The sequence below is a fragment of the Alligator mississippiensis genome, chromosome 3 (assembly GCF_030867095.1).
Source record: "Alligator mississippiensis isolate rAllMis1 chromosome 3, rAllMis1, whole genome shotgun sequence".
Classification (NCBI taxonomy): domain Eukaryota; kingdom Metazoa; phylum Chordata; order Crocodylia; family Alligatoridae; genus Alligator; species Alligator mississippiensis.
Window position 1 is genome coordinate 42,803,251 of NC_081826.1, and position 22,537 is coordinate 42,825,787.

Below are 22,537 nucleotides of genomic sequence, written 5' to 3' on the forward strand. Positions count from 1 at the left end.
TGAAAACATGTATATAAGGCTGAATTTATTAATAAGGCTAGAGGTGAGAGTCCACTTTTATAGGAAGCACTTGGCAATGATAAAGACAGTGCAAAACTCCCTACTTGTTGATGATACTTTTACATATATGTATATATGTATATACGTGTGTGTAGATATATATAGCTATAAAATATCTATGTAATATATATGGATGTATTTATATATGTTTTTTAAATATCATCAATAAGTGGGGAGTTTTATACTTTTATCATATATATGTTTATGTCTTAATATATATAAACACATGTAATTCAGATTATATATATTACATGTGTTTAAGGAAACACCATCACTTAAAATGGTTCATAAGAAAGGCGTTTTTTAATGTTAGTTTCACTCTGATTTGATTTTTTTTTTAATTTGGTATTGATCAATAATTTTCCTTAAACCAGAAACTTTGCTTTTCTGTAAAAGGTGCCAGCTCTTAATGGACAAATGTTTTTGTAGTTTTGGTGAAGTACATGCCCATCCACCACTACATTCAGGGGTGGATTCAGGCAGGTGCAGTGGTGCAGTTGCACCTCCCTCCCCTTGATTCCTGGCCTACCCAAAGTTTTTTTTAAAAACTGTCTGGCGGTGGTAGCAACATTTCTATTCGGACAGCAATGAGTCAATTGACTTCATGATTCATTATAAACTCCCCGATTCCTTCTAAACTCTTCATTCCACAGATGTTAAAGACTTGTTTACTCAAAACATATTACTTGCTTTCATGTCCCTGATCTGCCATGTAAAAATAATTTGATCGGGGCACCTTGTGGATTGTAGTTCTGCATGTGCCTTGGCTTGTTGATCAAAAAACGTTTTGGCCCTTACATGTTTCCCTTCCTTTTTGCCTTCTATTCCTTCCACCGTTGCCAGTTATGCTAGTCTAGGCACCAAGCTTTGTACCAGGTTGCTATTTAAGATGTCTGTAGGAGTTTCTTTAGCTTTCTCAGCATTCTTTGTCAATTCAATCTAGCCACTGAAATGGCTATGATATACTGACCGAACTCCCATTTCCAGGTTAATTGCATGTATTCGTTGTCAGCTGGGATCCTCCTCCTATACTGCTGACATTTTCAGGTGCTACCAAAACATGTGGCAGCCTTTGTCCAGCACAGCTAATAGTATTGCTGCTTTAATTTCATTTTCCTTTTTATCTAGCCCCACTGCAATTTTGTCATTTTCTCATTGTGATCTAAAATGGGGAGACCAACCTGCAGCGCTCATGGCACAAGTGTCATGGGCAGCCCCTGTGTGTGGCAAGCAGCAGATCTGACAGGCAGCACAGGGTAAGGGGGCAGAAAGAAGAAGGGGGTCAGTGTCACTCAGGAAAAGGCTTAATTTGTGGCATTCCTACCAAAATGGTTGGCCCCTTCAAAGAATGTTTAACTTCTAAATATTTCAGTTCCATCTATTCACAAACTCCAGGAATCCAGCGTGCAGGAATCTAGTATGCAGTCATGACTGTTGTTTTATCTTTTGTGTGCTTGTTTTTCAATATGTTTAGTTTCTGATTTCACAGACTTGCAAGAGCCAATTCACTTCTGATTACCATGTTCAGGGTTCAAGCAGGAAAAGAGTAAAAGCCAAGAAAGACAGTGCAACATCTAACCTTTATTCCTTCTTTCACCTATATTATCCTCTCTTATCAGGCACTTCCTGGAAGTAGGGTTCTCTAAGCTCCCAAAAATTACTCTAATATATAAGTATACTCTCATGCTATAACATCCAGAATTGGAAAGTTATTGGGGTTGATTAAAGGTCCAGCTTTTGGTGGAAGCCATTAGACAACTCTAGAGAAGCTATGAAAGGGGATATAACAAGGTTAAATGTGTGCTTTTGAAAGAATATATAGTTTAAAAAATGTGAAGAAGCCGAGTTAGTTAAGGATCCATAAAAGAGTTATCGTCACAGAACAAGGAGTTTTCTGTAGCTCTGGAGAGACTGTACCAGGCAGGGGCTACTGCATTCACTTAATCCCAAAATTCTTGTTTCATTAAGTACTGGGGGAATAGCCTCTCATACAGTCTGGGAACCTATGTGGGAATACCACAGTCTGATCACAATACCTGAGAAGTGTCAACAACAAGATGAGAATTTACCATGGAATAAGAAGTGACAGAGGCAGAGATGGATGGCATGGGTTACAAGGAAAGATTACAAGTTAAATTTGGTTAGGCTGAGTGCACATTAACTGTATCAGTGGTGCTCAACATTTCAGCCCCACGGGCCAGATAAGTGGCATAAGGCAGGTCTGTGTACCAGATCCAGAGTGGGATCAGCGCACAGGGTCAGTCTGTGGGTGCAACCTGGAATGCCAGCCCAGCCCTGTGTGCCAGATCCTGCCATGGACCAGCTCCCTGTGTCTACCCAGCCCACACACTAAATCCAGGCATAGAACAACCCCATGTGCTGGCCTGAGCTCACATGCGAGATCTGGCTGTGGAGCAACCCTGCAAGCCAGCCTGACCCACAGTGTCATCTGGCCCATAGGATTCCCCATAGGTCCAGAAATCATTAAAGGAATTAAATAAACTGGCCTTCCATTCCAACCTGCTGCTCCTGATATCCCCAGTGGGCATAAAACCACAGCTGTCAGACACCTAATGTCTGCCTCTAGGCTAGTGTTTCTGCCCCATCTCCACAAAAATGGCTGGCTGCAGTTAGAACAACAGAAAATCATACCTGACCCTTGAGGAAGCAGCACTAGCAGCCTGGAGAAGCAGCTGTACAGTACTACCTCAAATCTGTGGTACCTCTCATCTGCTTTTCACCTTTCACAACTGGATAGAAAGAGGGGAAATGGGGAACCACTTGTTGGTGGGGCATACTTTACAAGCAATGGCGGATTAACATTTTGGGGGGCCAGGCAAGGGCTGGTTCCCTCTATGCCTGCCAAGGGGTTGCAGCTGGGCCTGCCTGGCCTCCTCGGTATGTCCAGGGTGAGCCAGGAGGCACAAGCACTGATGAGATGAAGGCAGCTCCAGCCCCAGCCCAGCCCCTCCGCCTGGCAGTTGTGGCAGAGCCAGAGCTGTGGTCTCCCAGTGCCAAGGGATGGGCCAGGGACGGGGACAGGGATGGCTTGGGGAGGACACAAGCTTTACCCCCAGCTGCCTGTCTGCCCCTCTGTTGGCCTGGGCAGGTCAGGGCTGTCCCGTCCTGTCCCAACAGTGCTATCAGTGGCCACCTGCAGATGGCAGCCAGTGGGACCAGCACAGCCCATGTGGCAGCAGATGGCCCTGGGAAGCTGCCACCACCTGCAGGGAGCCCCACGCCCTCCCCTAGCCCCTGACCCTAGACCTGGCCCTGACGGAGGGGAGGAGGCACGTGCTGCCCGCCCCATGCCTGCTGCCAGGATGCCCACCTGGGCCGTGCTGCCCCTGGGGCCCCATGGGGCCCGACTGGCAGGGGCCCCTGGGCCCTGGGCTCATGTGGCTGCATCTACATGAGACGCTGACTGTGCAGTCACTACTGCGCAGTCATTTAGTACTCGTGTAAACAAGCACCAAATATTCAGCTACTACGCAGCAGCGTCACAAAAAAGATGTTTGTCGGCACTACTGTGCAGTAACTCAAGTGACTGAGCAGTCATGTAGGACTTGTTTACACTACATACTGAAGTACCACATGACTGCACAGTAACCTGAGTTACTGCGCAGTAGCACCAACAAACATCTTTTTTGTGACACTACTGCGCAGTAGCCTACTACTACTGTGCATCATGGTTGCTGCCATGCTATGCCACCGTGCAGTAGTGTCAGGCTACTGCGCAGTCAGCGCCCCGCGTAGACACAGCCGGTATTCTGTGAGGGCGAACCTCGGGGGTGTCAGCGCCCTGCGCCAGCCTGACCCAAAGCCAAGGGCACTGCACTAGCGTGGGCAGCAGAGACAGGATGCAGGGCAGCCCCAGCCAAAGCAGTGGAGTATACAGGGGTGCAGGTTGTAGCCATGTCAGGCTAAGGACATAGGCAAACAAGGTCAGGCTGAGAAAGCCTCTGCAGTTGGTGCGCGCTCTTCCTGGATGGAACAAATAGTAAAGAAGCCAGAGGCTGGGCTGGTTTTTAAACCCAAAAGCTTGATAAAAAAGAATAATAATAATAATTTCCGACTATTTAGTTTGGTCTAATAAAAGAGATCGGATTCACCCAAAGACCCCCGTGGGAGACACAGGGCAGTCAGCTCAGGTCTGGCTCCGGCTCTTGAGCGCGGCGCGCGCACAGCCGGCCGCAGTAGTCGTGGCCGAGTGGTTAAGGCGATGGACTAGAAATCCATTGGGGTCTCCCCGCGCAGGTTCGAATCCTGCCGACTACGGCGCGGGCGCCGCTCCGCTTTTCCCCGCGCTGGCAGCGCCGCGGAGCTGAGCGGCCAGCCCGGCCGGCTTTTGGCGGCGCGCCGGGCCCCGCTCCCCCCGCTCAGGCGCTGGGCGGCTGGCCGCCATGGCAACCGAGGCGGGGCAAGATGGCGGACGGGCTGGACGAGCTGCTGGACCAAGTGGAGCGGGATCTGTGCGGGCCGCGGGCGACCGGGAGGCAGCCCCGCGGCGGGGCGGAGGAGAGGGGCGGGTGAGCTGGGCTGCCGCAGGCCCATCTGTGCCGGGCGGGGCGGCTGCCCGGGGCCTCGGGGGCTGCTGCTGCCTGGGCGAGGCCCGCGGCCTTCCCGCGGGGCCCGGGTGCCGGCGCTCCGGAGCCTTCCCGCGGGCCCCAGGCTCCGCCGCCCCGGGCCCGGCCGCAGCCCGCCCCCCGCCCCCCCCGCGGGAGTGGGGGCAGGCCGGGGCTTGGCCTGGGGGCGGCCCGGACCCTCGCGCGGATAGCCACACGTCGGGGAAAGACGCCCTGTGGTTTTACAAGAGATGTTTGCTGCTTCAGCGATTAAATTGCCTGACTACTGAACTAATTGGCGTATTTCAGAAAATTAGCGACCCCCGTTCTGTGTTGTACGAAATGAAGGGCTGAGGTACAGTACAGGGCTGGGAGGTATGCGAGAGGATGGCCTCCAGGATGGGTGAGTCTAGGTAGAGGCAGGGCTTTGGAAAGCGTGTTGCAGATGGTGAGGTGCACCCTCGCATATAAACAGTGCACATTTTTCTCCAGTTAGAAAGAAACTTCTGCTAGGATGGGAGGGGCCTCGGGCTGTCTGACTCTGTTTCAGTTAGAAGTAAAAACAAATACAGCTTCGGAGACATGAGGTAAAATCCATCTGCAGGGCTGTGAAAAAGGAGCCTGGCCCCCGGGGGCTGCAAGCAGACAGCAGCACTGCAGAGCAGAGAGCTTGGCTGGGGGGTGTCGGGGCCCTTGAGGAGGACGGTTGTTCACACCTGTGGAATGAAGGGCTCGGGTCCGGGACCATGAGCCATAAAGTCAGCTGACTCCCTCAGCACTTCCTGATTAGGAATAGTGCTGCCACTGTGAGGCAGTTGGTTTTAAACTTTGGGTGCCACAGAAATCAAAGGGGGTGAATGTGCACCCCCCTCCCCAGATCTGCCCCTGAGGTGACGGTGTCTTGAGGGGGCAATGCCTGGCTTCTCCAGCCAGGGGGCTGGGTCGGAGCTGCGCGCGGGGCAGGTGGCAGTGACAGCGCTGGGAGAGGGGCTGGGAGGGAGCTACGGCAAATTCTGGGGTGGCCACAGCCCACCCTGTCGCCCCCACCCTCTCCCAGCACCACCACCACCGCCTGCCCCAACCACAGCCCCGACCCAATCCCCCCAGCTGGGAAAAGCCCAGCACTGGCCCCACCCTGCAGCAGCAGCAGCCCACCCTTGCCCCATGCACAGATCCAGGGGGGGTACGTGCCCCTCCCCCAGGGGCCACCAGCGATGAGAGCCACCTTCCCCTCATGTCCCCAGATGAGCCATTCATGGCCCCAAGCCCTACTCCCTCCCTCAGTGAGGGGGGACTCCATCTGCCCTCCCCCACAGGCTTACCAGCTAACTGCTGCTCTCTCCAAGCTGCTGGGATGCATATTGGCAGTCGGATCAGTATCATTAATAATTAGCCATCAGTATTGGTCCAAAAAATCTTTTATTGGTACACCCCTGTCAGTCAGTATGAGAAAGTGTTCCCAGCCGATTATCAACTGTGAAAAGAAAGCTGTCAGTACTAATGAACACTCACTGTTAGTTTTTTGCACAGGAACATACAATTCTAGGCATATAGTCCAAGTAGACAGTGAGCTATACTCAATATTAAGCACGCATAGGTCCATTGTCTTTTATGGTATGTCACACTGGCTTATCGCGGGTCTGAATTTATCATAATAAAGGACAGTCTCACAGATATTCAAATCAAGAAAATTCAGTAAGCATTAAAACTCTTATAAATGTTTCCAGGAATATATCTAACTATATAGCAAACTTACTGTGTTTCAGAGTGGTTTTCTCAAATATGCTACACTGCTCTAGGAAGCCTGCTTCCTCAGCTGGAAGCATTGTATCTATGTACTGTTTCAGGTGGCCTAACTGGCACTACTGGGTGACAATGTTAATGATAATTAGCCCACTTTTAGTACTGCAAAGACAGCACTGCTTTGGCTTCAGATGCCCTGTGCCTAAGAGTGCCTCTCTGAAGCACAGTATATTTCCTTTGTAAATATATTCACTTCTCTGTTTTGCCATGGACTATTTGAAAGATTATCTAGCATTGTTTAACAAAAACTGAAACGTTGAAATTTTGCTTCAGAAAATACCGTATATTGATTTTCCTGAAAAATCAGGAAACATGGCAGAATAGAACTATGTATTAAAAATTATAAAAGACGTTGCATTGTGGATACAGCAAGATAGAACTACATACTCAAAATGAAAAAGGGCATTGCGTTATTAATTTAGTAGTATGAGTAATTATTGACGCTGACTTCAAATTAGCTTGTGCTTTTACTGCCACTAAGTGTTCATGCCTTAGACAGAAGATATGTTAGAAGGGAAAACATTGGAATGATTTATACTTTTTTAAAAATGTGAAGTAGGTGCAATGGAAACTTTTGCAATTAGTGTATTTCTCATTTTTATACAATGAACTTCCTTCTGTCCTATTTTCAGATCAGCTAAACTATTCACAAAAGCTGAGAGCAGTGAAGAGGACATAGATGACATTATTAATGACATCTTTGATGAAAGCAGCTTTGCAAAAAAACCTGTGGTAAGCAGATATCAGAAACAGTGCTGGAGGGAGGGTCTCAATCACAACATTTTTAGATGAAAAACTAAGAAAAGTGAAATTTTAAGGAGGGGTGGCTCTTTACTGTGGTGTGAAAAAGAAGGGAGGCCTGTTGAATTAGGAAGCTCAGACCAAATGTGAACAGCATAGACATTCTGAAATCTGGAGAGACAGAACCAGATTTTCCCTTTAGTATGTGGTCAGTGTAGACAAATTCTTACACAAGCTAATACATTTAGGGTTAGATTAGGGACAGGCCTAACATTTGCAGTGCCGTAATGGAGTACATAATTTTGTTATTAATGTTCATAAAAATTTAAAATGCTAGACTCCTTCAGTAGTAGACAGTCCTAAGCTGAAAACAAAACCAGCAGTACTGGAGACACAATATTGTTAGAAAGTAGTTTTTTTCTTTAAAAAAAATGCTCTTCTCTACTCATCTGCCTAAAGGTAACCTAAGAGGCTGTTCATTTTAATTTTAAATAAATATTTCTGTTCATATTGTAGATCATTCACCTTGGCTATTCACAGCCTACTGCATGGCAAAGCCTTTTCAATAATGTTTGTCTCTGCTGAAAGGTTCACAATGCCGTTCTGATTTGTATTCTTAGAACTCCATGCCAAAACACTTACCATCTCTTCTGCTAGTATTTGAGTGGTGTGAATAAGGGTTATTTATAAAGAGAAAGGTGAATTTATGATGGCAAGAAATGCAAGGACACCTAGATATCTAGAAATGAAAAATGAAACTGTGTTTGTCTGACAAAAAATGAAGGAGACTGGAAATGTCAAGTGGAGGATGATGCAAAAAAAGTTCCCTAAATGCTGTTTTTTAAAGGCTTTAAGCGAGGATAAGAGTACTGAACTGGATTCTAAAATCCATGGGTGTTTAACAAAAATGATAAAGGGCCTGAAAGGCAAGCCATACAAGGAGTGGTTGAAGAAAGGTATGTTCAGTTCCAGAAGAGTCACTTAAGAGGGGATGTGATGGCAATCTTGAGATATCTGAAGGGCTGACATAAAGAAGAGGGAGAACATCTTTTTTTTCCCTTGCTGCAGGAATAAGGACACACACAGACCAGTGTCATGAAGTTGCAGCAAAGTAGATTTAGACTGGATATCAGAAAAAAACTTCTTCGCTGTTAGAACAGTGAGGCGGTGAAATGGACTGCCTAAGGAAGTTGTGGAATCTCCATCAGTGGAGGTGTTCAAGAAGAGGCTGGATAAGCACTGAACAGGGATGGTATAGGAGTAGTTATAGCAATGGGAGTTTCCCATGCTTCTGTGCTTGGCTGGTTGCTGCATGAGGCCAGGAAGGAATTTTTTTTCCTCTCCTGCTGCTATATGCATCAGGGTTTGTCTGTTTAGGGTTTTTTCCAATTTCCTTAGAAGCATTGCTGCAACCATGGCAGGGGATTTTGATGGGGATGTGCCAGTGCTTCTGCTGTAACTAAAACCTGAAGGTTTCTGGCTGCAGGGTCTTGCCCCTCCACTCAAGGTCAGGACAGTCACCGCGTTTGGAATCAGGAAGGAATGGTCCAATTGGTACAGATTGTGGGGATTTTATCCTTACTCTGTAGCGAGGGTTGTGGCCCTCTTCCTTGGATCTCCTGAGTATATCTTGACAACGTTCCAGCTATGGACACTGACTGCCATTGTCCCCGTGCTTTACCTATGGCAGGTTAGTTTGTGTGACACGGTTGATTTGTGTAGTTTTAGTATGAATTTCTGTGGCATGGTTTGGAATAGGAATGATCCTGCATCTGGTAGGGGGTTGAACTAAGTGAACTCTAGAAGTTCTTTCCAGCCCTACTTTTCTATGATTCTGTGATTTTAAGAATAAGCCTAGGATATGGACAGATAATTAACAGACTTTGGAGAAGAGACATGCAGTAGGACATGAAGGAAAGAAAGTGCAGTAGTCTTGTAATGAGAAGCAGTGTTATAAATGGATCATCTTACCAAAGTGCTAATAGTCAGATATAACAGATGTGTCTGAAGAGTTTGGGCCAATAATAATGATAAGAGCATAGACTGTCAAAGAAGGAAGTGGTTTTGAGTCAAAGAAAGATAAACAAAATATAGGAGTGTCTTTCAGCTTTTGTCTTGTTCTGGAAGAACAGGGGTGGGCAAAATGGGAGATCTAGTTGGCAGCCACACTCCATTTCCCAGCAGCCCCTGCCCACGTCGCTGTACCCAGTTTCCATGGAGACCCCAGGAGGAGCAGTGCTGTGACAGTTTAGGGTCAGGGTTTCCATGGAGACTGGTCCCAACAGTGCTGGCACAGCATACAGCTGGTCAGGGAGCTGCTCTGGGGTCAGGGCTAGGATCTTGCAGTGGTGGCAAGTGGTACAGAGATGGGGCATAGCCATGATCCTCTGCCTGCGTGACCCTGCCTGGGGCATGTGGGCGATGGATCACAGCTCTGCCCCAGGTCCAGACCACGCTGTCACCACCGCAAGATCCCAGCACCGGGGCAGCTCCATGCCCAGCTCCGTGCACTGCTGGGGCTAGTCTCTGTGGAAGTACTGGCCCCACGCTGTCACAGCCCTGTCACTCCTGGGGTCTCCATGGAAACCAGGCGCAGTTCGCTGCAGGCTGGACTTTGGCTGGCCCTGTGGTAGAAGTACATCTGTCATTTGGCTGGAGGAAGTGTCAATGAAGACACAGGCTGGCTTGGTCAGAACAGGCAAAGCAGATGGTTAAGTGGAAGTCATTATAGATGTTAAAAAATAAAGTTAATTAAGTTTCATAGGTTTAAAACTAATTAAAGCCTTGTCTGCATGGTAGATTTTTCCAGTGCAAGTCAAGGTGTAAATTTAAACTAATACTCTTGTAACATAATACCCTGTGTAAGCACTCTTAGTTTGTTATAAATTCCTGGTTTTGCTTTATGTTGCTTGGGAAGTGGTTAAAACTAAACCAAAAAGTCTACTTGTTGTCACAATCACAGTATCCATATGGAGAGTCATGGCAGTACAGTCATCCAGCTATTTTGACATAATATTTGCATGAAGAAAGGCTTTATATTTTGCTGAAACTCTGCCATCCCCTGTTACTGACTGTTAACAAATCTTTGTAAAGCTGCATAGAACTCTGATTAATCCTTCATGAGGTCTTACATTTTTACTTATTTGCAGTTGAAATGGTGTAGCACTTTGGATTTTCCTTTTTTACCATTACCAAAATATTTGCATATATAAAAGATTTCCCCTCTACAATCTGCTGCCTCTCTCTCTAATTATTACTATCTAGCATGTTAGTCTTCCATAGCAGGAAGTACTGATCTAATGAAAATTCTTAGGTGTTTAAAGCATTTACTGGGTAACTTTTTGAGAAGGTTCTTAGATGCTGCAGTAATTCCTAGGCACTAGGCCCTGTGCCAGGCAGTTAGGCTCCGTGAACAATGCATGTCTCAAAGTGGTATTCAAATCACCCACTGAGCAGGGATATGCTGAGAGGCATGTTGACCACAGGGCTTGTAGATTCATCAGATCAGAAACAGAGCGTAGAAGAGAGCATTCCCTGTTGGTGGTTCATCCATATAAACTTGTTTGGAGAAGGTTATTGCTGCCTCCATTGCAGTGGATTCTTGTAGAGCTTCTGCTGGGTCACTGATGGGAGGGAACTGCAATGACTGCAGGTGTATTACTAACCTAGTTTCCTGTCCTCACATAGGAAGTCTCCTGAAATAGGCCTCTCTTAAGAATCATTGCAAAAAACTGTGGGGAAATTAAAATCTTACAGTTCTCTCTGCTTCTACCACAGGGGTTTTTAGCACTTGCTTGTTAAGCAAAATAGAATAGCCATGCTATGCTGCTGTAATTGTGCCTGGCTCTTTCTTTTGTATTTTTAATAGAAATTAAAATCTAAATCTACAAGTTCCACATCTGAAACCAATAGTGGTTCTGTGCAGGCTTGTGGTAAGAGGTAAGTGAAAAACACTTTGGTGAACCTAATGCATGTGTAAGAAGCAGCCATAACCAGTTGGTTGATTCTATTACAGTGATTCACAATTAGGGTGCCCTGAGATCTTTTAAGAGTGCCATAAGGTGCTATACAAGATGAGCATTTTTAGGTATGTAAGCCCACAAGGCCCAAGCTAAACTCAGAGGTTTCAAATAGGAATTTAGTGTCAAATATATTCTGACGTGGTAGTTCTAAATTCTTTGCAACAAGAATATTGCTTTATTTTTTTCCATAGTCAAAATCCAAGTGAAATCAAAGAGCTGATTTTTTCCAGAGAGTGGCTGGAGTGTAAAAATGTTGAGAACCAGTCTTCTATTACTGTTAAAACCATATTAACACAATAACAACTCAGAATTCAGGGAAGCTTTCTTTAGGAAAAGAAATAAAAGTAAGCTTGTAGCAATTTGACAGTTTGCGACTCCAAAGCAAAGGAAGTAGTAGCATGGAAGATTATTGCAATTGTAAAGTTGTGCCACATTAAAAAGTTTTAGCCTTTCTTCAAAATAAATATTTTCTTCATTTTTCTTCATTTAAGTTTTCTGTGCAATTTGATGAACATTACATAAAGTACTGTATTTCTATGACTCCTGCTAATGTGCATGTTGAAAAACAGTTAAGTCCTTAAACACCTGTGTGCTCAGCCCACGCCCAATAAAGTAACAGTTACAATATAAATACTGTGCCTTGCAACTCTACTGGAAAGTAATGGACTCTCTGAAAAGGTATATGTGCTGACTGGGACATGATACACAAAGGTTAGTTTAAGTTGGTAATATATTCCTTTCTCCAATGTGTTTTACTTAAAACTTAATATTTTTCTTTTTAAATTCATGTAGATGTTGTCCAGTGTATCTTGGTGGAAGCACTGCACTATATGGTATAGGAACAAATATTTCAAAGAGGTAGGACATCTGAAAGATCTGTTCTAGTTGCATTATTACAATCCTTACCATGTTTACAATGTTTATTCTATTCTGAGTTTTAATAGTACAATGAAATAAAGTTTTCCCTACATATACATGTAAGAGAAAAAACACATGGAACTTAGTTTCTATTTTGTGAAAATGTTGTAAAGATTTATTGAGATTTATCTGCTTACCATTGATACTAGAGATTCCATGGCTCTTTTAATAAAAATAAGGTTTCTTACTATATCCTTAGCCAGAATTCTCTTTTCTCCATCAACTGTTCTGTTGCAATTTATCTTCTTTTTACTGCTGGTGTAATACATAGTTTAAATATACAATAGGTTCTATATGCTTTGCAAGATTTAGCTTCCTAACTCCCTCTGAAAAGATGAGGGTCTGTGAAGTAAGTAACCTGTGATGTACAGTCACAGCAAACAGCTGTTGAAGTGTTCCAGCTGTTTTCTGCAGCTTTTATTGCAAAGGGTACCACTTCTCCAATCATCTGGAGCCCATCAGTGATCCTGTGCAGCCCTTTGAAGTACTATATTTACTTAATTAAAAGATAAGGTTTTTCCCCCTCATTTAACATGGGGAGAAAACCCCCCTGTCTTAGAATTGAGTATGAGGCAGCAGGGGGACAGGCAGCTGCCATGGCTCTGGCTCCAGCCTCAACCCTGTGTTGGGACTGGAGCTGCTGCAGCCTGCCGCCCACACCCTGTGCTCACCCGACCAATTCTTCCCTGCAACCTTGGTCCCCTACTGCACCTGGTCTTCACACCTCCCACTGCCACTTCTCTCACCAGTCCACCCCACCACACTCCCCTTTACCTTTGCTCCAATGCTTGGAGGGTCCATCCCTGCTGTAGCCTGAAGCACAGAGCATGGCCTCAGACCAGCACTGCTGCTGCAGGGCCAGTTACACAGTTACATGCCACTGCTACAGGTCTGGAGTAGGACAATGCTCAGTGCCCCAGGCTGCAACAGGGATGGAACCTGTCAGCACTTGAGCTAAGGTAAATGGGAGGTGAAGGGGCAGGCAAGGGTAAAGACTTTGTGGGGGAGGAGGGAAGGGCTGGCAGGAGTCCAAAGAGGTGGGGGGGCAGAAGTGCAGGGTGAGGAAGAGGGGACAGGGGTCTGAAGTTGTGGGGGGCAAGCACAAGGGAGGGTAAGTAGGGGGAGAGACAGGTGTCAGGGAGAAAGCTGCATGCCGCCCTCACTGCCTGTCCCACCTCTACACTACCTGCCTCCCTACTGCCTGTCTACCACTGTTCCCTCCACTGCCTGCTCCATTACTGCCCTCCTCATCGCCTGTCTCCCCCACTGCCTACAGTATTAAGGGGAACAAATTAAAACTATTCTACAATAATTAGATTCTATACATAGAAAATTATAAGAAATTTTCTATGGGTGGTTGTCTTAATTTCAGGGTTGTCTTGGATTCAAGTACAGACAGTAAAACCTGCAGCAAAAAGCTGAGTTTATCCTTAATTCAGCAACCCACTGTGAACTAGATGGGTTGCAAACCACCCAGGTAGAAATGATCTAGGTTTAATTGTATGCAGCATGGTAATTATAACTTGAATAAGTCTGAAGATTTGTGTAGAAATAATTAAAACAATTTCCAGATTGTACACGTGTTTATGGCAAGCATAAAGTTTTATGACTTGATCGTGTTCTTTCTAGTAGCTGGTCAAATTCCTTTTGAGTTGAATAGGTAAAGTAACTGGTCCTTAAATTAAAGACAGCATTTCAAGTTTGTTCTCAGTTATACTGTCAAAACCATGTTTCAGACCCTAAGTAGAAGTTACCTGATTTACAGGAAAGTTTCCATAGTTCCTACGGATGCCATTCTATTCTAATTTTTAAGCAAGAAATATAAATGCTCTTAAATTCATATTTAGGCACCAACTTTAGGCTAACTTATTTTGAAAACTTTAGCCAGAAACTTTTATATGTAATAAATGCTGGTTAGGCCTCACTTAGGTATTGTGTACCATTCTGAGTTCTAGAGTTTAAAAAGGATGTGAAGAAACTGGAGAGGCTCCAGAGGCAAGCAACAAAATAACAGTTAGAACACAATCTGTAAGAGTAAAGGTAGAAAGAAGAGTTTGGCAAAAAGGAGATTAAGGAGAGACATGATCGCAGTTTTCAGATATTTCAAATATTCTCCCTTGACAGAGAGAACAGGACATGAAGCAATGGGTTTAAACTTCACCAAAGCAGATTTAGATTGAAAAGGAGGAAAAATATCCTTGCTATCAAAACAGTAGGGCAGTGGAACAAGCTGCCCAGGGAAGTTATGGTAGCACCTTTATTGAAGAAAAGGCTAGATAGCCCTTTGTCTGGGATAATAGAGGAATAGCACATCCTGCATTTGTGCAGGGGCTTAGATAAGATGACCCTTGAGGTCACTTCCAACCTCACAATTCTGAATTCAAATAATTACCTGAAAACCTTTAGGAGATCATACACTGCATTTTCCCCTACTTACCTCTTAAAAATCAGCAGATTGCAATTTCACTGAACTTTAAGTGGAGCTCTAAAGGACTTTTTTTAAACTCTGGTTTATATGCCCTTTGGTTCTTGATGATGTATAAAGAAGGCCTTAAAGAGTTTGAAAGTTGTCCTTTGTTTTTCACTCTTAGATGTCAAAGCTAGTTTTCTCTTGTTTTACTAGAGGAGCTCTGGGCACCTCAGGACTGTTTATTTTGTACTCTAATGTCTTAATTGAAGGAGTGAAGGTGTAGAATCTGTGAAGACGTTTTGCTCCAGAATGATGATTAATCATTCCAATGAAAGGTTAATAAAAAACAAACCAAACTTTGTAAACAGCCACTGAAGAACATGGTCCTCCAGAGCCCAGATTCCTGAGTCAGAATCATAGAAAAATATCCAATGGGAACCTCAAGAGCTCACCTATTTCAGCCTCCTGTTAAAGACTGGGTCACTCATGTCTATACCATACTGGACAAATGCTTGTCTTATTTTTACTTTAAAACCTCCAATGATGGTGTTTCCACATCTTGTTAGGCAGTCTGTTCCACTGCTTAACCATCAGAATTAGAAAATTCTTCCTCATATCTAACCTAAGTCTCCTGTGCTGCAGTTTAAGCTCAGGTCTTCCACCCTTTCCTTATCTGCCATGTTTCCCAATACCCCTGAAAATGTTGTTGCTTTCCTTTGGACTCTCTCCAATTTGTCCCCCACTGTCTGGGAGCATTGTTGGTACAGGTGCCTCCCAGCTGTTAACCTGGCTTCATTTCCTCACAAAATCAGTAGCAAGTCCTAATAAATGTCCACTGTTAGCAAATATTTGTGAAACCCACTGAGAAAGTACGTACTTTAACCACGTCTGATGGTTGATACGGAAAGATAACTGCTTAAACTTGTTATTACCACCAGTTATTCTATTAGTGCAAAGTGAGCAGCTCCATGCTGTGTGTCTGAAAGTTCTAGCCTTGCTGGTTATTGACATGGAAGTCAGAATTGCTTCATGTGCTGAAACTTGTGGGTGGGGGGAGTATTGTTTACTTTTTAAAAACCTAGAAAATTACATGCAAAATAATTCCATTAAAAGAACACAGAAGTTGTAAAGCCAAAGCATGCAGTTTGGAAAATGTAAAAAGCAGGGTTACTTATGCAACCTTATATTGGTCCCAACTGGTATGTTCATTATGAGATAGTCTAAGCACAGGAGCACATGCTGTATTTTCCACAAAATGCCTTTCTCCTACAGTGAACAAGGATGGATGACGCTCTAGGGATCAGAGTCATGCAGTAAATAAAGTTGGTGTCTGTTGGTTACTTGCCTCATTTGTTGCAGAAGTTAGAAGGTGTTTAGTGAATGAAGCAAAGGAGTGCTAAAGGTGAAAGCATGGTCTCATGTTTAAAGAAATTGAATACTACCCTGAAGTATTGGATTCTGTCACTGCTCTGTCACAGTATCCCTATGTGGTACTGAGCAAATCACTTTAATATTTTCACAGGCAACCATGCATGTTCTGCATTAATTAGGTGACTGTCTTATAGCAGTGCTGAGCAACCAGTGCTGTAACAAATCAAACAGAGCAGCCGCACATTTTTAATGCACATTTTTATAAGTACATTTGTAATTTTATTTTTTACCTATTTTATGTTTAATACATTTTACAATACTGTATCTGTTTAATCTGAAATACCAGATCCTAGATGTCTCAGATTGGTTACTTAAAATTAATAAATGCGAGTGATCATTGTAGCTTCACTCCTCTGTACTACACTTCACAAGATTGTTGTCAAAATAATTAATTTACATTTGTAAAGCCTCTAGATGCCATAGAAAGTGATGTTTGCCATAAAATGGCCTATAAGGAAAATTACATTTCTGTATTCAGTGCAGAGTTGAATGATGAGGAGCAAATAAGGTATGGCAGTATGCTGAATGAAGAGATTAAAATGTAATGCTAACTATATAAAAAGAAAAGTCTTATTTACTGAATGAGTTAGGAATCCTTTTAAAGTGCATGTAAGTCATTTCATTAAAGCACATGTCATAAAGCATATGCATAAGGGGCACAAATAAATGTTGAACAGGCAACCTAAATTCTGGCATTTTCCTAATTTTAAGTCCTTAATTTTGAAATATTAATATTCTTTTTATGTAGCTTTTTGTGTGTAACAGTACTGACATTTGACTCTCTTGTTTTGAACAGAACATGTGATCAGCTACGTTGTACAGCCTGTGACTTCCGTGTAGCACACTATGATGATTACCTTTGGGATAAGTCATGTGATTACCTGTTTTTCAGGTATGTCTCAGGTGGGTTTGTAATTAGTACTTTGGGGTTAATATGCTTATCAGAAATGTGAACTGTACAAGTCCAGGCCATATTTACTGCTGGCATCAATAAATGGTACTTCATATAAAGCAATGGCTACTTTTTTTACTAATGAAGAAATATGGTCCCTGCTGTTCTTCTGCAGTATGTCTAATTCATTAATGAATATTCTTATTCCCTTATTGTCACAGACTGTCATTACTTCTGTCAGGTTTTTTTCCTCCACTGTAATTGTGATTGTGCAGTCTACAAAAGATATTCAGTGAGATACTAATAGTTTAACTTTAAATTGATTTTTTTTTTAAATGAAGCCCATCAAATTGCCAGAAGTTCTCCATAGGGAAGAATTTGGACTAGCCATTTTGAAAAGAGATTTTGCTTTCTTGATTAAAATTGTTCTATTTTGTTTTTCAAAGAAGTGTGAAGTCTGAATTTACCCGTTAGACATTTTCTGTTTCTAAATTCTCTATTGGATTATATCTACCAACAGAGGTTTTATTTTACTTTATACATTGAATTTAGGTATAGAGCATTTCATTTGTTTTGATAAAATCTCTTTTATTGTGGTATGTGGATCAAGTTAAGTGGATGTTCAGATTGTGTGACCAGTAGAGGGTGTGCTATAGCTTGCATAGAACACTAAACAGTTCACTGTAGTCATAAAAATATGTTACTGGGTCATCTTGTTTTATATAATCTTTCTCATACTGTTTGTTGTAGGCCTTCTCTTGTTTTCTTTCTGATCAAGAATATGAATCTCTCTTAAAGAGAGATTCCTGCTTTTCTCAGTAATGCAAATTAGTAAAAAACACTCTGGACTGACAGTTTTCTGAAGTGGCTGTATGTGTTGTCTGTGTATTAATATATGTTCTTCACTTGATTAGTAATTAGGTAGTTTAATTAAATAAAGTGAAAGGCATTGTTATCAAGTAATTATAATCTTGATTACAGTGTATAATCTTTAACAGGATTTTCAGTTATTTTAATTTAGGTTAATCTGGATTTAAAACAAATTAGGGGATTAAACGAATAAATAAACTAGCATCTGTCACCAGTCTTTCTAATTCTTATTGATTTCTATGAAGAATTTTTAATTCATAGTAAGAGTGTAATATTTGAACATTTATGGGGGCGGCCAGTGATGTTTTGGTGTATTTAGCAAGATCAGGCTAAAAACAATCAGCAGTGGTTGTAACATTACCCCCTGTTTTAAACAAGTTTTAAATTAACTTTTACACTGGTTATTTCTGCCTCTCTGCACTGATGGATTTTAAATGAAGTGTCATTTGTGATTTGCTACGTGTTCCTCCTGTTTTCTGTCAGTCTGTAATGTGTGATATGATCTCTCCCCTCATCATCTTCCATTGCAGATCCCACACAGGCTAACTTGGATAGGTTTTCTTTACAGTTGAATTTGACTTTATATAGGGACTCATTTTATTATACAGTTGATCCAATTTAAGCTAATCATTGTATTAACCTAAACAAAATTAATACTTAGAATATACCCTATAGAAAAGATCAGTACCTTTATGGATGATTCCCAAGTAGAAGAACTGTTACATAATTCTTGAATATGTCTCCCTCATTGCATCTTTGAAAGGGGGAGTTGGGACCTCCTGCAGAACTGGCAGGATTATGAGGTACAAAAAATTAAGGTTTTAACAGACTTGCAGAAGACAAGAGGTGATGTCACATGTTCAATGTAACACTCATGAAGTGCAGTTAAAATGCAAGCAGATACAGGTGGAAGCTGTTTAGCATGTGTAAAGTGCCATCCATGTTGCAGTTGTTCCCTTTCAGGCAAGGGTTGTCTCATAACACATACTACCTTTAATAGGTCACTCCATTCCAATAATCAGTAACTGCATTCCAGTGATTTAAAACAATGGCTACCACCGTAAATGCTTGCAACTTTATAATGAAGCACAACATTCCAATGCTTTGTAACTGTTGCAGTGAACCTGTTATTCCAACCCCAACTCCCCCCCCCCCCCGAATAATTTTAATGCAGCACAGAATTCCAGTAATTTGCAACTGTTGCAGTGAACATGTGACAGGGCCCAGGGACTCTGCCTCAAGAATCTCACTTGGGAAAGCATTCTACTCAAGGGAGCACTACACGCATGAATAAACCCCATTGAAACACCCTGTATACTTGTGATTGGGGGATTCATATTGACTTATGTCATGTGCTACAGCATAACTCTTGGACTACATGGGAGAATGACTATTGTGCTTTAGTTGCACTCTGATTGCTGATCCATAACCTCCTGATGTTGAGGGATTTATATGAAGGACAGAGAACAAGCTCGTACTGCCCCAGTCACAAATATATATCAGTTTTATATTGCTTGCAGATTTCTGGAGGGATGGTGTGTGGAGAGTATCTGTCTCTCTACCCTCCCCAAGCTTCTACAGTATCTCTATCCTCAGACCTTCATAGATTCACAACAGGAGGGACCCCTTAGGTTTTTTTTTATCATAGTTACCACAGTAATTGTATAGTGGATCATTAAAAACAGTAGAGTAGAAGGAGTTCTGGCTCAAAATACTTTTCATTCTTGAATTTTTTAAATTTTTTTTTTTGCATCACTCTTTATCACTTTATCTAGTGATAAATTTCAGACCAGCCTGCGGCCATCTAAGCCTGTAGCCCTCCTTGTTAAATCAGGGGTGCTATTGCAATATAAAAAGCACACCACTTACCTTGAGGATGATGGTTTAAAATTTAAAATTAAAGTATACTGGCCTGCTAACTAGCTTCATTCAGTACTTGTTGATGATGCCCATTTTTAAACAGACTTTGTATTTACACAGATTCCACAATGACAGTACATGCACTGCAGTAGTCCATTACTGATCAGGGAATTGGTTTTGAGGGCAGCAGGACTGCTTTTAATGGAAGGGCCTGTGTGCTGCTGGTCCTCCTCAGGATTTTTAGCTATTGCTCCAGCATATACAGCTGAAATGACCCAATTTCTGCTTATACAGACATTCAGTTTCTCCTGGGAGAGCCACTGCTTGTTCGATGAGCTTTAAAACCCCCCTGCCTCCATTTTTCAGTGCAGGAATGCTAATACACAAGACACTGGAGTCTACTGGAGTGCAGTAATTACCATCCTCCAGCAGGCTCCAGCAGACTCAATTAATCGAGTTAACACTGTAATTACAGCACATCAGAGCAGCCTCGCTGCTCATGTATAGGCGCCCAATGAGTGTACAGATGTTCAGGCTTTTTCTTCCAGAGAAAAAATGTCTGCTCCAAGAGAAAAATAATCTGGGAACAGCCATGGTTAAATCACTCGAAGAAGAGTTTCTCTTGGGAGAGTGAAGGTCTGTACATGCTATATGTTCTTAAACTATATATATTTTATTACTAAAAAACTCATGACAGTGAAAGAATGAGATGTAGGGGGATCTTGGGGTTCTGTGGGTATGAAGAGGCCAGGTGGATGCAGGGAACATGGTTGAGAGAATTTAGAGCAGTAGTCATTGCTGTTCCCCCTGGACATTTCCTGCACAGATGCACACTGCTATAGAAGCAACAGGGAGCTGCAGCTGTTGCGTTACAACTGCATCTATTATAAGAAAAACCCTGTGGGGAGGAGGTTTAAAGCAAAAAATATTAATCAGGTATCTTTACAAAAGGTAGTCTGTTCAAAGTGGTTTCAGCAGAATGCTGTGGGCTTAATCCTTTTCTCAGAAACGCACATCAGTCCTGTGGAAGTGAAGCAATTATATCCATATCAAAGTTTATCTCCAGGCATTATGTATCTTATGCTTAAAAAGAAGTTGCACGATTCTAACATGGACTTACGCACTTGTTAGGAATAATATGCCTGAGCTCAGCAAGTTAAGAGCGAAGATGATCAAAAAGAAAGGATCCCGAGCTTATGCTTGCCAGTGCAGCTGGAGGTCCATTGACGAGTTAACCGATCTCCAAACAGACCGGCAACTTCACTGGGTTTGTGGTAAACATGTAGAATGAAGTCTTCACACATTCTAAGTACATACTCCTGTCTGAAAATAGACTTTCAGATCATAAACTCAAGCTGTTCCCCACTCAGTTTTCTGAGAACAGATGAGAACTTGAACATTTCATCTAGAAATAGATTGTGACACTAAATTCAAAATGATTGCCTTTTTCTCACTGTAATGGTCTCATGTGAGTGCAGAGGAACTGGATTAGTGGAGGAAATATCCATTGTGAAGGTCTTTGGTTCTCTAGAAACCAGGTGCTGGTGACATTGGAAATGCAAATTATAAATTAGCAAAGGAGAGCTTCAAGCTAACAGTGGCAAGTCTGAGAAGAAGCCTGGGAAACTGAGCATGGGGTATAGCAAAAATGAAAAGTAGAGGCTCTAGCCTGCTTCTCTGAGTTATTAGAAAGCCTTGTTCCCCGTGTCTGCAAGATCTGGAACTCCAGAAGAGAGACAAATGACAGGGCTGGGAAGCAGCTGCACCACGTGATACAGTCTCACAACTGGGAGGATAATTACATGGAGTGGAAGCATTAATTTGACACTTGCCTGCAGGTGGTCACAAGAAGTGTTACCCAAAAGTCAGTGGCAGAACAACTTCTAAAGTACAAGAACAGGACCAGCTATTATCAGAGAGACCTTTCTTTTACCCACCAATACTACAGCTTACAGACTTTGAAGAGTGCTCTTTCATATCCTTGGTCCCCTGTGTCCCTCTCCCTCCAGACTCTTGACTCCTCCAAACCTTTTCTCCAGAGGAGTATTCTATGAGGACTCAGGTTTATTTCAGTCAATTTGTTGAACTTTCCTTTCCCTCTCCTTTAGGCCACACTGGAGGGAAAGGAACAACATATGTACTCAACGCATCCTTCAATTTGTACTATTTTCAGAATAATTTGAGAGAATAATTCTATTTTCCGAATAATTAATATGTTCTACAGTTATTTAACAGTTTTGTTTCAGGAGAAAAAATAGTTGCATTTAAGTGTGTGACAAAATCATATCCCACTGATATGTGTGCTGTCCCACTGTCTACCATGCTTGATGAGAGAGTTTGGAGGGGTTCTGGTTACTAAGTTTGTTTTTAAAAAAAAAACCTATGCACAGCTAAGTTGTAACTAGTTATTTGCATTTTCCCCTTAACATTGTAAAACGGCTTCCAGTATTATGTTATTTGGTGAGAAGGCTTAATGTATTATTAATGTACCTGTAGATGTATAAACTTTTGCTTTTTCACCTGCCTATATAAAATATGCACCTTTTTCCTATACTGGAAATCATTATATTGAAAAATGGACTGTAACTTCAATGCTCCAAAGCATGAGGATACTATTTTATACAGTGAAGTAAAAACATGGAATGGAAAAATGTAAATATCTTTATAGTAGGTAATATTGTAAGATTTACATCAGAATTGTTTGCTGAATGCAATTCCAGGTGTACAAAATAGAAACCATCTTTTAAAGCCCTTCATGTTTTTAATTAGTATCAGTACAAATGTGAGAAATGGTGTCTGGCAAAAAAGAACAACCAGGCTTATGTGGGCAGCATGAATGAAACAGCTTAGAAGCAAGATAATACTGACACTATTTTTGGTCGGCTTTTTGTATAAAAAATCTCTTTTATAAAGATTGTTCTACATGGGTTCCTCCAATAAATGGAAATGCGTATATTTGCAAAAA

The 22,537-nt window shown here is 42.5% G+C and overlaps 1 protein-coding gene and 1 non-coding gene across 3 annotated transcripts; both read left to right on the top strand.

The window, feature by feature from the left end:
- Positions 1-4,256: 4,256 nt before the first annotated feature.
- TRNAS-AGA (transfer RNA serine (anticodon AGA)) lies at positions 4,257-4,338 on the top strand. The gene has a single exon. It is a non-coding gene; the product is annotated as a tRNA-Ser (tRNA).
- A 116-nt stretch (positions 4,339-4,454) lies between these two features.
- CFAP418 (cilia and flagella associated protein 418) lies at positions 4,455-22,537 on the top strand. Of its 2 annotated transcripts, none has more exons than XM_059723866.1 (6): positions 4,455-4,589; positions 7,061-7,160; positions 11,038-11,108; positions 11,984-12,049; positions 16,747-16,842; positions 20,704-22,537. In XM_059723866.1, exons 1-6 carry the CDS (start codon positions 4,486-4,488, stop codon positions 20,861-20,863), a joined length of 597 nt encoding a protein of 198 aa, XP_059579849.1. In that variant the 5' UTR covers positions 4,455-4,485; the 3' UTR covers positions 20,864-22,537. The 2 variants fall into 2 exon arrangements, with proteins under 2 accessions (XP_059579849.1, XP_019351316.1); XM_019495771.2 differs by lacking the exon at positions 4,455-4,589 and adding an exon at positions 4,637-5,028.